The sequence below is a fragment of the Trichophyton benhamiae genome (genome assembly GCF_000151125.1).
Source record: "Trichophyton benhamiae CBS 112371 chromosome Unknown contig01320.20, whole genome shotgun sequence".
NCBI classification, from domain to species: domain Eukaryota; kingdom Fungi; phylum Ascomycota; class Eurotiomycetes; order Onygenales; family Arthrodermataceae; genus Trichophyton; species Trichophyton benhamiae.
This window is the reverse complement of record NW_003315083.1, coordinates 129,652-142,225: the sequence shown is the minus strand read 5'-3', so window position 1 is coordinate 142,225 and position 12,574 is coordinate 129,652. Positions and strand designations below refer to the sequence as shown.

The 12,574-nt window shown below is 48.9% G+C and overlaps 4 protein-coding genes across 4 annotated transcripts; 3 read left to right on the top strand and 1 right to left on the bottom strand.

The window, feature by feature from the left end:
• Positions 1-217: 217 nt before the first annotated feature.
• On the bottom strand, positions 218-562 carry ARB_02845 (uncharacterized protein; the record flags this gene model as incomplete). Its single annotated transcript, XM_003010901.1, has 1 exon — positions 218-562. One exon carries the CDS (start codon positions 560-562, stop codon positions 218-220), a length of 345 nt encoding a protein of 114 aa, XP_003010947.1.
• Positions 563-709: 147 nt separating this feature from the next.
• ARB_02844 (uncharacterized protein) lies at positions 710-1,324 on the top strand (the record flags this gene model as incomplete). Its single annotated transcript, XM_003010900.1, has 2 exons — positions 710-1,020; positions 1,135-1,324. 2 exons carry the CDS (start codon positions 710-712, stop codon positions 1,322-1,324), a joined length of 501 nt encoding a protein of 166 aa, XP_003010946.1.
• A 607-nt stretch (positions 1,325-1,931) lies between these two features.
• ARB_02843 (nuclear pore complex protein Nup107, putative) lies at positions 1,932-5,624 on the top strand (the record flags this gene model as incomplete). The annotated part of the gene is made up of 5 exons (XM_003010899.1): positions 1,932-1,985; positions 2,041-4,576; positions 4,636-4,927; positions 4,993-5,108; positions 5,176-5,624. The coding sequence occupies 5 exons, from the start codon at positions 1,932-1,934 to the stop codon at positions 5,622-5,624; spliced, it is 3,447 nt and encodes a 1,148-aa protein (XP_003010945.1).
• A 2,201-nt stretch (positions 5,625-7,825) lies between these two features.
• ARB_02842 (uncharacterized protein) lies at positions 7,826-12,040 on the top strand (the record flags this gene model as incomplete). Its single annotated transcript, XM_003010898.1, has 1 exon — positions 7,826-12,040. One exon carries the CDS (start codon positions 7,826-7,828, stop codon positions 12,038-12,040), a length of 4,215 nt encoding a protein of 1,404 aa, XP_003010944.1.
• Positions 12,041-12,574: the final 534 nt, after the last annotated feature.

The window sequence follows — 12,574 nt, the reverse complement described above, 5'->3', positions numbered from 1 at the left end:
AAGCACGACTATGATTACACTTGTTTGAAAGAAACAGAACGTAGAGGAACATCAAGCGGAAGGTAGAAGGAACGGCGGCCGTCGAGGAGGTGAATGAAATGCTATAGAAGAAGAAACACCGGGGTGTTAGCATGTCTTGAGAGAAGGGATATGGACGAACATGAGAAGTTGGCTTACTTTCGTTTCTCATGAAGCTGGATTTGATATCTCCATCTGCTCAGCCACCGATCTGCTCCTGGTGCACCTCGAGGGTATCGCCATCCTGCATATCTAACTGTAATGGAATATGTGAGTCAAATTTCTGGTTAAGAAGTGAAAGTTGGGCAGAACCAGCAGGAGTGCTTACAGTCTCAGGAGAGTCATCTGGCCGGACCCTTGTGCCATCAAAGAGAAAGCGAACAGTCGAGAGTTGCTTGCCTTGTCTCTCGCAGAAGGCATCCATAAGTTTCTTCAGCTGCGTACTCCTCTTGATCTTGAAAAAGACTTCGTTGTTGTTATCCGTCACCTTGATATTAAGGTGTTCAACGGGAGCAGGCATGGACTGAGGGGGAAGGTCGGCCATTTTTCCGCTGTTTTCAGGCGTTTTCGTGCAGACTCTGCGTGTATGGATTCAGTGGTATCGTTGTCAAGGACAGGAAGCTCTGCAGACGGACGTAGCTGACGTTGTAAAAAGTCGGACGTTCAGGTGGGAGTTGCGAGTTGAAGGTGAATGCTGGATCTCTTAGGTCGCCCCCGCAAGAACCTGCGCCGGCAGATCTATTTTCCGGTGTATCTTGATCGGGCGGCCGTTCCAATCCACCACCTGCAAGGAACAGGAAGATGGACGCTGGAAGGAAGACGAAAACGCTGGAAGAGCAGAGAGGAGGATGAAAAAGACAGAAAAGAGCTGTTCGACCTGGTTTATATTTGTCTTTCGATTAGACCTGGTGGTGTTCTCTACCTTGCTGAGATGGAGGGTGTTGATGCCGACCCTCCTTGCCACCCGCAAGCAGTGAGTCCTCTTGAGTATCCATCAATACTGTCAGTTCGACATACGTATTCACCGGCTAATCAGGTCAATTAGTGTGCTATTCAAGGTAACACTGACCTATTCAAGTGAGGACAAAAAGTGGGAGCAAGCTCATAAGCTGATAGTATCAAATCCAAAGCATGTCTGACCAAAAACTCCTACAACGAGGCTAAATGTCGGAACCAGATCATCCAGCTGTACAAATGCTGCAATGCTCTCTATACACAGAAGGGAGAGGATGCAAAAACCCCAAGCTGCCCGAAACCTTCTTTACTCAAGTTGAAGCTGAAGCAGATTGAAAATGGCGATTTTTGATATTGTTGGTATTGATAGCACTCGATAGACACCCAGCACTGCATGTCATGTAAACATCACATCTATGAATATGTACTATAATAAATATCCCATCAATCAATATAGTCAATAAATCAACAACATAGAAGCCTTTCCATTCTGTATGTAACAACCGTCATATCTTTGATTCCAGGGTGAAAACGTCAATCAAGAGGTAGAGGATTGTCGTTGGTCTAAGACGGCCGTGAGCACGCTAGAGATTCCAGAGGAACCTGAACAAACATTGAAACGCCCTTCTCCCTAGAAAGAGAGAGAGAGAGCTGGCTGTCCCGAGACTCTAATGACCGCCTAGATGACATTTGTTTGAAGAAAAGGAAAAGAGAAAGAGAAACTGAAGCCGAAAAAAAAAAAAATCATTTGAAGTGTTCCATCCACGTGACGCTAGTACGTTTTGGGCCTGGTCGCGTCGCGCTAGTTCGTCTTTGGAAGCTTTGCAGTTTTTATGCTGGAGGCGGAAGAAAGCGAGCGAGAGTAAATAATAATAGAGCAGACGAGGACGACGAAGAAGACATCGGCAACAACAGCACAGCAGCAGCAGCAGCAGAGTCCATCAGACCAGGGATAGACCATGTCTTCGGTCTCTGAGAGCTCCGTGGAGGAGTCGGACTCCATGTACTCCGATGTAAGTTTGGTGCTGCTCTTCCTGAGCTGAGGATGCGAAACTGATAGGACTCTAGGTCTCACCAGCTCCTCCGAGCCATCTCCATGACGTCGAAATCATCGAAATAGACAGCAGCGAAGATGATGGGTACGAAAGAGACGATGGGAGACAGGCTATAGAGCTGGATGATGGAGATTCGGAAGAGCAGGACTCTGATATTGTGACTGATAATGAGTTTGAGGCGCGGCCTGGTTTCGGTGACGACGCCTCAATGGAAGACGAAGAGGACGAAGAGGACGAGGACGTTGATGGAGATGATGAAGACGAGGAGAGCCGTGACGCAGAAGAAGATGAAGAGAGTGCTGGAGATGTTTGGAAGCCGAACGGAGTTCATCACAATGGTATCAACGGCACAGCACCTGCGCCTGCACCAGTCTCTCATCCATCTAAACTTCGCGCCGGTAGGTCGACTCAGAGGAATCTGATTTCACTAACCGCCTTTGCTACACTGATGCTAACTCATGTGAGTACAGAAACTATCACGCTCTCTGAAACTCCCGAACCACCCCTCCTCCTACCAACAGGCGTAAAAGACGCCCTTCATCCATTACAACACACTGCAGATCGAGTTGTCAAGCAGATAGAAGCCTATGCGCAAAGTCTAGACAATTTTAGACGGCAAGGCCTCCAACCGGGCGATACCCGGGCATTCCAAGAAGCCTGCAAGCTTGTGAAGAAGTACCAGCAAATTGCCGAAGATACTGCAAAGGAACTATCGCAGCCCACCGGCGCTCGAAAATCACTCAGATCTTCCACCTTAGTGAACTTAAGTCAGAGTTACAAGCCCAATGTGTCGGTTAGCAAGGATGAGGAGGCCAGTATCAGACGTTGGCAATTAGAGGCAGACACCTGGGGTTTGGTCTTCCATCTGCTTGCAGTTGGTGACCCTGAGTCGCACATGCAGGCGCAGCTCAATCAGAAGACGGCATTACAAACACTCCATCGATACTCGACGGACCACGATATCTGGGAGACCTTTCTGAGAACCGACCATTTCGCTGTTGAGAATGCGGTCATGCTCAAATGGCTAGAAAACACTGCAAGGGCTGGCATTGAAGTCATGGACTCGACAATCTCCAAGTTGGAAATGGATGCGAACCGAGGTGAGGGGCTATGGGCTCATGGGTGGCTATACACAAAAGAAGCTATCAAGGGCGCGAAACGATTGCGGTCATGGCCTCAACCTCTCGAACCTGACGACCCGAGCGTTACTGCGTCTCTTTTGAGTTCATCCCACAACGAGCCTCTAATTACTCAACTTGACCCCGATGCGGTTACTCGACAAGGCCTTGGTCTCCAGAAACAAGATCAATCATTTGAAGAGGCAACATGGCTAGAATGCTGGAAGATGATTAGAACCGGGAAAGATTGGCTGTCTATTCGGGAATGGGCTAAGGAGCGCCTTGAAAGCTGGCGAGCAATTAGTCTGTGTGGTTCGGCTGGAGATTCGTCACTATCGGCTAAGGACCCTTCTCACTCAAGTCTTCTTCGAATGATGAATTACCGCTCCCAGGAATCTTGGAGAGCTGCTTGTTCAGTCCTTGCCAATAACCCGAATTCTAACCGCTACGAACGGGCTGTTTATGCCCTGATATCTGGAGAAACTGGCCCTGCATATGAAGTCTGCCAAAGCTGGAGTGACTTCGTTTACGTCAATTGTAACCATATTCTACTTTCCCGGTACCGAGACTTCTGCAAACAACTTCAGCGGAAGCTCAGCTACGCTCCAAAGGCTGAGGTCGAGCTACGTGTTGACCCTCCACAGTATGACAGCATACGCAACTTCCTGGATACATTGGTCAAAGATCCACGAACGGCTAAGGAGTCTAAAAACCCATACTGCACTATCCAGGCTGCGATATTGGGCCAGAGCTATGACCAATTCTTCAACCTCCAGGCGAATGCTTTAACCAAAGTAGCGCAAGAGAGTGGGGAGCCTACCCTTATACCCGATATTAGCTCCATGCGAACCTTTGACCAGCCGACATTGATTGCTGCAAAGGATAATGATTCTCTACGGCTTACGGCGCATCTATATCTCATCCTGCGGGCTGTCGGACTGGTTCGTTCCGACTCGCATTATTCTGCCACCGCTTCTATCAACGTGGTGAGGTACATCGACTTCCTCCGAGAATATGGGGCAACCAGGGATATCCCGCTCTACGCCTCCCTTCTCCCCCGCGACATGGGCAATGAAGTTCTTGGAAAGGTTCTCATTGAGGTGACTGACCCATCTGAACGAGAATCGCATATTCAGATGATGAAACGCCTCAAGATTGACACATCTGCAATGATCCAAAGCCAATGGCGATGGGTCTTGAAGGAAGCAGATAAAAAATTCAACCCGAAACCGATTAAACTTGTGAGAACAGTTACTACCGGCGGTGATAGACCAGGAAAGATTGGACATATCATGAAGGGATTCATTTCCAAGTCCAAAGTCTCACCGGAAGATGAGAACCTGATTCGTTGTATTGACTGGCACCGATATATCAGTGGTCAGTGGTCAAGAATATGCATCCTTGGGACACATCTATACAAGCGATTTATCAGTGAGTTTCCCCCGTATTCCACCAATTTGCTGAACACTCTTTCTAATGGGATTATTTAGCTGCTGGTAAAATCTCTACTGCTCGCGAAATGTATAAGCGCGCAAAACTGCACCAGACACTTGTGGACATGACAAACCGTGGCCAAGGGCCATTACTGGAGCCTTTGACAGAAAACGGTGTTTCTAGTCCCACGTCGGACGGCACTTCTGAGCAGCAAAAGGCTAAGACGACGGAGAAGCTTACGCGCGAGCAGCTTCTGATGCAGGCCGAAACGATGTTAGAGCTCGAGCAGCTTATCCAGTCCTTTGATGCCATTGAAAAATGGGGAGATCTGATGGACGATTATACAAAGTACGTTGCTGCGCCTTAGATCATCAGCAGCTGATGCATGATACACTAACCGGACTTGAGTATAGTTGCTCGGATACTACGCAGAAGCCTGCAATAAAGAAGAAACTCCATCCCGCTCTGGATGCAATCACCCATGCAATAGAACCTCTTTGCACCGAGTGGCTCATTCAACCAATTGATGGTGAGTTTGCTTTTTAATAACCGCTTTTAGCTTTTTTTTTTCTCCTTTGCTGACATGTATCAATCAGACGCCGAGGCGAAAGAACTCGCTTTTATACGATCAACTTATCTCCCAGAGATTATCCTGGCATACCACACTGCCCTCTATTATGCAGGACACATACTTGGCCGCGAAATCCTTGCCCAATGCATGACCCTCGCCACCGTAGTTTCATCATCGGCAATCATAACAGAAAGTTTTATGGCATCAGGCCGAATGGGTGAGCTTGTCGATGCGCTCACTCTGTCTAGCTTCGCGATGATGGGCACAGGGCAATCGAAATTGAAGCGCAAACTTCCTCACGGAGGTACCAACGATATTTGGAGGATACGACCAATTAAACTTGATGAGAACGAGGAAGACGGACAAGATGATGCCCATGATGACAAGAAAGTCAAGCTTAACGGAGGCGAGAATGGTATTGATGGGAACCATGTCTCCGGAGTTTCAACACCGACTGCAGTCTCTGTGGTCTAAAGACGGCTAGAGGTTTAATCTGGTCTTGACAGGACGCGAACGTCCCTTTCATATGTTAAAAAAAAATGTCTGATGCTCTTTCACTTCGCTTCATTTCATACATGGCGTGTACTGGCAGCCTCTTTTTGATTCCCTTTATCATTTCACTTTCCGTTTGATTACCCGACTAGGCGATGGTCCCGACATTTCATACATAGGCGCAGGCAGCGGTGGAACGATGATCTGTTGTATTATAGCCCTCATAATCACCCAAAACTCAGTCAATGTTGTGAATTGCATACCTATTGTTCCTTTGGTTTCTCTTTTTCTATGTCTACTCAACACGAGGTAGTTTGCTAACCATATTCGAGGTCGTCTATTGAGAAGACCGCCTGCAATCGCCTTCATTAGTTTTGCTGCTACTCTGTATGGAGTAAACGGCTATGAACTGAAAATCAGCCATCAAAGACTAGTAGACATAATAAGTAAGCATGGTAAAAAACCCAAGAATGATCTCTCATGATATTATCGACTCCATCAGGTTAATCATCGTCAAGTTGGGAAACCTCAATACGACGTGCTGGCACCTATGGAGTATGTCGTATGGGTATTAATTTCGGCTGCCCCATCAGTACCCGTGCCTGAACGGGCATCCGCCCAGGGTGCAAAACCTTCGCTTTTCTTCAGTAGAATCGAAAGCAACCAACCAAATTCGAGATAACGCTGCCTTGATAATAACCTCCCAAGGGTTGGAAGAGCTGGGATTCTGGAAGGGATGGAAGCTTTCCCCTTTTGTTTTCCCGTTTGTTGCACTGCAGAACAGACCAACTCTCACTCGAAACCTGCCTTTGCTGAGAGGAACTTGTCCTCGAAGCCCGGAAACTCCTTGACGCACCCTTTTCGCCGGCTCAAAGGTAGTTAACTAACGCGCTATGCTCGTGGCCGTTCCCGTATCATATCCTGTTTCACGAGCTCTTCATCCTCAATCATAGCGGCAAGCTAGTGCATCCCCGTTCGCCCCTGGGCCTATACTGTCGAAAGAAAATATGAAACTTGGCAGTGTGGCAGTGTCCCCGGGCCTGTTGATTTGTCCATCGCTTTAATATCTGGCGTCTCATGTGGATCCCGTACTATTGTCTTGCGTTTCTCCAAGAAGGCGCAGTCAAAGTACTTGAGCTGCTCCTCTGCTTGATACTCGTGTCTCCCGTCCCAAGGGCCTCCCTTTTCCGTTTGTTATGTCGAATCGCAACCCAGGTCTGGTCAAAGGGTGAGGCGACAGTCGCAATTGGCCATTCCAACGGTTTATCCTTGGGTCTCTTCATGGTTGGGGGGTGAAGGCTATGATATCATCGTCCGCCGTGGTGCTCTCCGTGGTTGGTTCGCCCGCTCTTGTGCTCGTTACCAGCCAGTTTGTGCCTTGGCGACTTGTGTGAGATTTGACCTCTTTTTTCCAGCGGCGAGCACAAAGCAAAGACTGGACGTGTATTCAAAGCCCTCCGGGTTGTTGTTCTGCTGTGCTGTGCTGTTCGGTTGTAGCTCGTTGACAAGTAGTGTAAGTAAGCCGCCGGGCTCGCGGTTGTTCTTTTTCCTGGCCCAAAAGTGGTTTCTGCCCGTTTAGGCATGAAATAACACAACTTCGATATTATTCAACCTCACTTCACCTCCTCTTCCCTTCACCGTCCCGTACGATCTCCCAGGCCGTCCCGAGCTCCCACTGGTGGAGAGCAAGCCAGAGTGATATGCTGATGGGAAAGCCCAGCAGATCCCTTTCTGCGACCTGCTCAGTGCTCGCCACCGAACGGTGAAGCCCTTTTCGAGCAGGGCCTTGTACCCGTCACTCCGCCGACCCTACTGTGAGTTCGCCCCCGTCAACTTCTTCGCATCCCAGCATTCTCTATACGGAGTTTTACTCCAGGGTTGAGAAGCTGAAGAGCCCGCTCTGTTTCTTTTATTTCCTGTTTTGTTCATTTATCCTCCGGTGTGCTGGTACTGCATCGTGGCTCTCCATTTTGCTGACCCTTCGCGTTTTGACCAGAGCTCCATTCAACCCTAGATCCGTGATACACTGTTGTGCCAGACGAATGTTTATCTCGCTGTTATTCATATGGTCATGCCAGTTCTATCTATAAGCTCTCACGTCTTTCTGAATATCTGCGCCTGATCAGGGCTGCGATTTTTACTTAGCTCTGCATCACCTATACATCACCCGATTCTGCTGAGAGATGGAGCCGTCAAATGACGATGCTCCCAACCCGTCCTCGCCGCTGCGGCGGGAGCGAGCTCCTACGATCACAATTGACACATCCGCTGTCAGCAGTGCATCTAATGTTGGAGGTCCCGAAATAACTACGGAAGAACCGCAGGGAGAGAGTCGGCAAGGGGGCGGTGAGGGCGACAATGGCAAGTCGACGGATACTCATGGCCAGCACGATAGTACCTTGAACCCTTCATCTGAGAGAGAACGAGAACCACGGCCTATTTCACCGCATAATATCTCCTCGCCTACGTCGAAAACCGCCGATCCAAACTCGCAAAATTTCCTATCAGTTCCAGGAACACGCTCAAGGGGAAATTCCCTCGACTCTGAAGATGCCAACTCCCCTCGCTCGTTGGGCAGCGAGACGTGTGTCCCGTCATGGCCATCTACCGGTGAGCATCCTGACAAGGGTGCATCGACCAAGGATGTTGACGTTAGGAATGATCCAAATGCTTTGAAACCTGACCCCAAAACGGAAGACGACTTTGAAGTGGAGAATAACAAATTCGCCTTCTCCCCAGGTCAATTGAACAAGCTTCTCAGCCCAAAGAGTCTTTCTGCTTTCTATGCTCTAGGGGGCCTGGCCGGATTGGAGAAGGGTCTGCGGACAAACCGCTCAACAGGCCTCAGCATCGATGAAACTGTTCTGGATGGCACAGTCTCCTTTGAAGAAGCTACCAGTGCTAGCACTCCGGAACACACTCCCAAGGCATCAGGGAGGACAACGAGCATGAAATATGACGCAGAGGGTGTTTCCAAGAACAATGATAGATTCGTCGACCGCAAACGTGTATTCAGTGATAATCGGCTCCCCGCGAGGAAGACTAAGTCCATCTGGGAGCTAGCTTGGATCGCTTATAACGATAATGTCCTGATTCTTCTTTCCGTCGCTGCCGTCATATCTCTTGCACTAGGTATATATCAGTCCATTACAGCTACTGGAAATGAGGCTAGAGTGCAATGGGTTGAAGGTGTGGCTATCATGGTTGCCATCATCGTCGTTGTCGTTGTCGGAGCAGCAAATGACTGGCAAAAGGAAAGACAATTCGTGAAGCTAAACGAGAAGAAAGAAGATCGCAATGTCAAGGTTATTCGCTCCGGCAAGTCGGTGGAAATCTCGGTTCATGATATTCTCGTGGGAGACGTGATGCACCTTGAACCCGGTGATATGGTACCGGTCGATGGTATTTTCCTCGAGGGTCACAACGTCAAATGCGATGAATCCTCCGCAACTGGTGAATCTGATGTCCTTCGAAAGACTCCTGGAGATGTTGTCTACCAGGCCATCGAGAACCAGGAACCTCTTGCAAAGCTGGATCCGTTCATCTTATCTGGTGCTAAGGTATCGGAAGGTGTTGGCACATTTCTAGTCACGTCGACTGGTGTCAACTCTTCCTACGGTAAAACAATGCTCTCCCTGCAGGATGAAGGCCAAACAACCCCTTTGCAACTGAAGCTCAATGTTCTCGCCGAGTACATTGCTAAACTAGGTCTTACTGCTGGTTTAGTCCTGTTCGTGGTTCTATTTATCAAGTTTCTCGTCCATCTGAAAAACATCCAAGGTGCTACTGCCAAGGGACAGGCATTCCTTCAGATCTTTATCATGGCTGTTACTGTTATCGTGGTTGCCGTACCCGAAGGATTGCCCCTGGCCGTTACTCTTGCACTTGCATTCGCGACGACACGAATGTTACGAGATAATAACTTGGTTAGGCTACTCAGAGCTTGCGAGACCATGGGAAATGCCACTACCATCTGCTCAGACAAGACTGGCACTTTGACTCAGAACAAGATGACTGTTGTTGCTGGAACCTTTGGAACTTGGCCCAACTTTGGAGAGAACGGCCCGTCCTCTACACAACAGGATGCGAATGAAAATAATCAATCCTCAGAGACGAACAATGTTGCTCCTGCCGACTGCATCTCATCCTTGTCACCCTCGGTCAAGGAATTGCTGCTGAACTCAATATCTTTAAACTCCACGGCGTTTGAAAGTGACGAAAATGGAGCAACTACCTTCGTCGGTTCCAAGACCGAGACTGCACTACTCAGTTTCGCACATGACTATCTGGCACTGGGATCTTTGAACGAGGCAAGGTCAAATGCAGAGATTGTGCAGCTTGTCCCCTTCGACTCCGGCCGAAAGTGCATGGCTGCGGTTATTAAACTCCCCAACGGCAAGTACAGGATGTTAGTCAAAGGCGCCTCTGAAATTCTCATTAAAAAATGCACAAAAATCATTGCAGACCCAACCAGCGAACTTGCCGAAACAGAGCTTCGTGAAGAGGAACGCTCTGGCTTGAGGACTATTGTGGAACAATATGCATCCCGATCTCTACGAACCATTGGCATCATCTACCGCGATTTCGAACAGTGGCCTCCTCAGGGAGCGCCTACGCAAAGGGAAGACCGCAAGCAAGCTGTATTTGAGCGCGTGTTCGAAGACATGGTTTTCCTAGGTGTCGTTGGTATTCAGGACCCTCTTCGCCCTGGCGTTGCCGATTCCGTTCTCCAATGCCAAAAGGCCGGTGTTTTTGTCAGAATGGTAACAGGAGACAATATCATGACGGCCAAGGCAATTGCACAAGAGTGTGGTATCTTTACCCCCGGAGGTCTTGCTATCGAGGGACCGGTGTTCAGGAAACTCAGCTCTCATCAAATGAATCAAGTGATCCCACGTCTACAGGTCCTAGCTCGATCCAGCCCTGAGGATAAGAGAGTCCTTGTTGCTCAGCTGCGAAAACTAGGTGAAACCGTTGCTGTAACTGGTGACGGAACCAATGATGCACCCGCTCTCAAGGGAGCAGATGTTGGATTCTCCATGGGTATAGCTGGTACAGAGGTGGCTAAAGAGGCGTCTGCTATCATCCTTATGGACGACAATTTCAACTCGATTGTGAAAGCTATCGCCTGGGGCCGAACCGTTAATGATGCTGTGAAGAAATTCCTGCAGTTTCAAATTACTGTCAACATCACTGCTGTTGTACTTACATTTGTCTCTGCTGTGGCCAGTAATGACGAGGAATCCGTACTGACTGCGGTCCAGCTGCTCTGGGTGAACTTGATCATGGACACATTCGCAGCTCTTGCTCTTGCTACCGACCCTCCCACTGATACTATTCTTGACCGCAAGCCAGAACCCAAGTCTTCTCCACTAATCACGCTTACGATGTGGAAAATGATAATCGGCCAATCTATTTACCAGCTCATCGTCACATTTATTCTCAACTTTGCCGGTAAAGACATCCTGAATTTCGGCCATTCCGAGAGGGAAGATCGGGTATTCAAAGCCCTCATCTTCAATACCTTCGTCTGGATGCAGATTTTCAACCAGTATAATTCGCGCAGAATTGACAACAAGGTGAACATCTTTGAAGGAATTCTGAGAAACAGGTGGTTTGTCGGCATCCAGTTCATCATCGTGGGTGGACAAGTCCTCATCATCTTTGTTGGTGGTCAAGCATTCTCAGTCGAGCGTCTCGGTGGAAGGGACTGGGGTATTTCGTTGATCCTCGGACTGCTATCCATACCCGTCGGCATCCTTATTCGCATGGTTCCAGATAGCTTTGTCCGGATGCTCATCCCGAGCTACTTTCGGCGGAAACAGGACAAGCCGCAGGTATATATCTCTGATGAGGAACAGCGATATGAGTGGAACCCAGCCCTTGAGGAGATCAGAGACCAGCTCACCTTCCTCAAGAAGGTACGGGGCGGTCGACTGAATATCCTAAAATACAAGCTCCAACACCCGGAGACTCTCATCCCTCGTTCCCGAAGCAACTCGAAATCCTCCATACCACAAACCCCGCAAGGCGAAGACCATGAGAACGGCAACACTCAGCCACCAACTCCGAGCTCGCGCACCCGGTCTCGATCCAACTCCGCCTTTGGGCCTGCTGCGGCCATGGCTGGTGTTGTGGCGGGAAGCATAGCAGGCTGGTCCCCCGTTGGCCGATCAACTAGTGAACAGGAATCGATCAAATTTTCGGGCACGGGTCGACACTCTGGGCTTGATCAGCAAGAGGGCATTGAAGTCCACCCAGGCACTAGGGAAGACGATCCCATTTTGACGGATTACTCACATACAAGCAAAGTTCCACCGAGTCAGAATCCAGACCTGACGCCCGAATTCTCTCATACCCGCCCAACAGCCGGATCATCAACCGAGAGAAGAAGCTGATCTAGCCCTGCCGCCCGGCCGCCCGCCCGAAAGACATAATTCACATAACATAAGCACAACAAGAAATATAACTCAAACATTCTGATTATGCAACTGCATGTTCAACGGCCTTTCATACTACGTGTTCTGTTTCTTTTTCTCCTGCTGCCCCCCCCTTTTTTTTTTTGATTCTCTTCTCTCCGAAACAATTGTCATGGCATATACCAGCATCAGCAGCAACAACTCAGGTTGAACCCATAGCATATCAAGCACGTTTTAATATCCCTTTTTTTTCCCTTTCCTGGACTGTTACCACTTTTCCAAGTTTACCAATCACCCACTTCCTTACTGTTTACTGGGGTATCATCACTATCACTGAACCAAATCCACAACCTTCGGGGTCCATTTTCTTTCATCTCATCCTATCCTATTCTACTGAATAGCCTCGCACGAAGCCTCGGGTGAGAGCCAGGCAAAATCACATCGATCGTTTTCAGCATCCCACCCTTCCCCTTACTTGTTTGTTGCTGGTGTTTTAATAAATCTGTGTGGCGT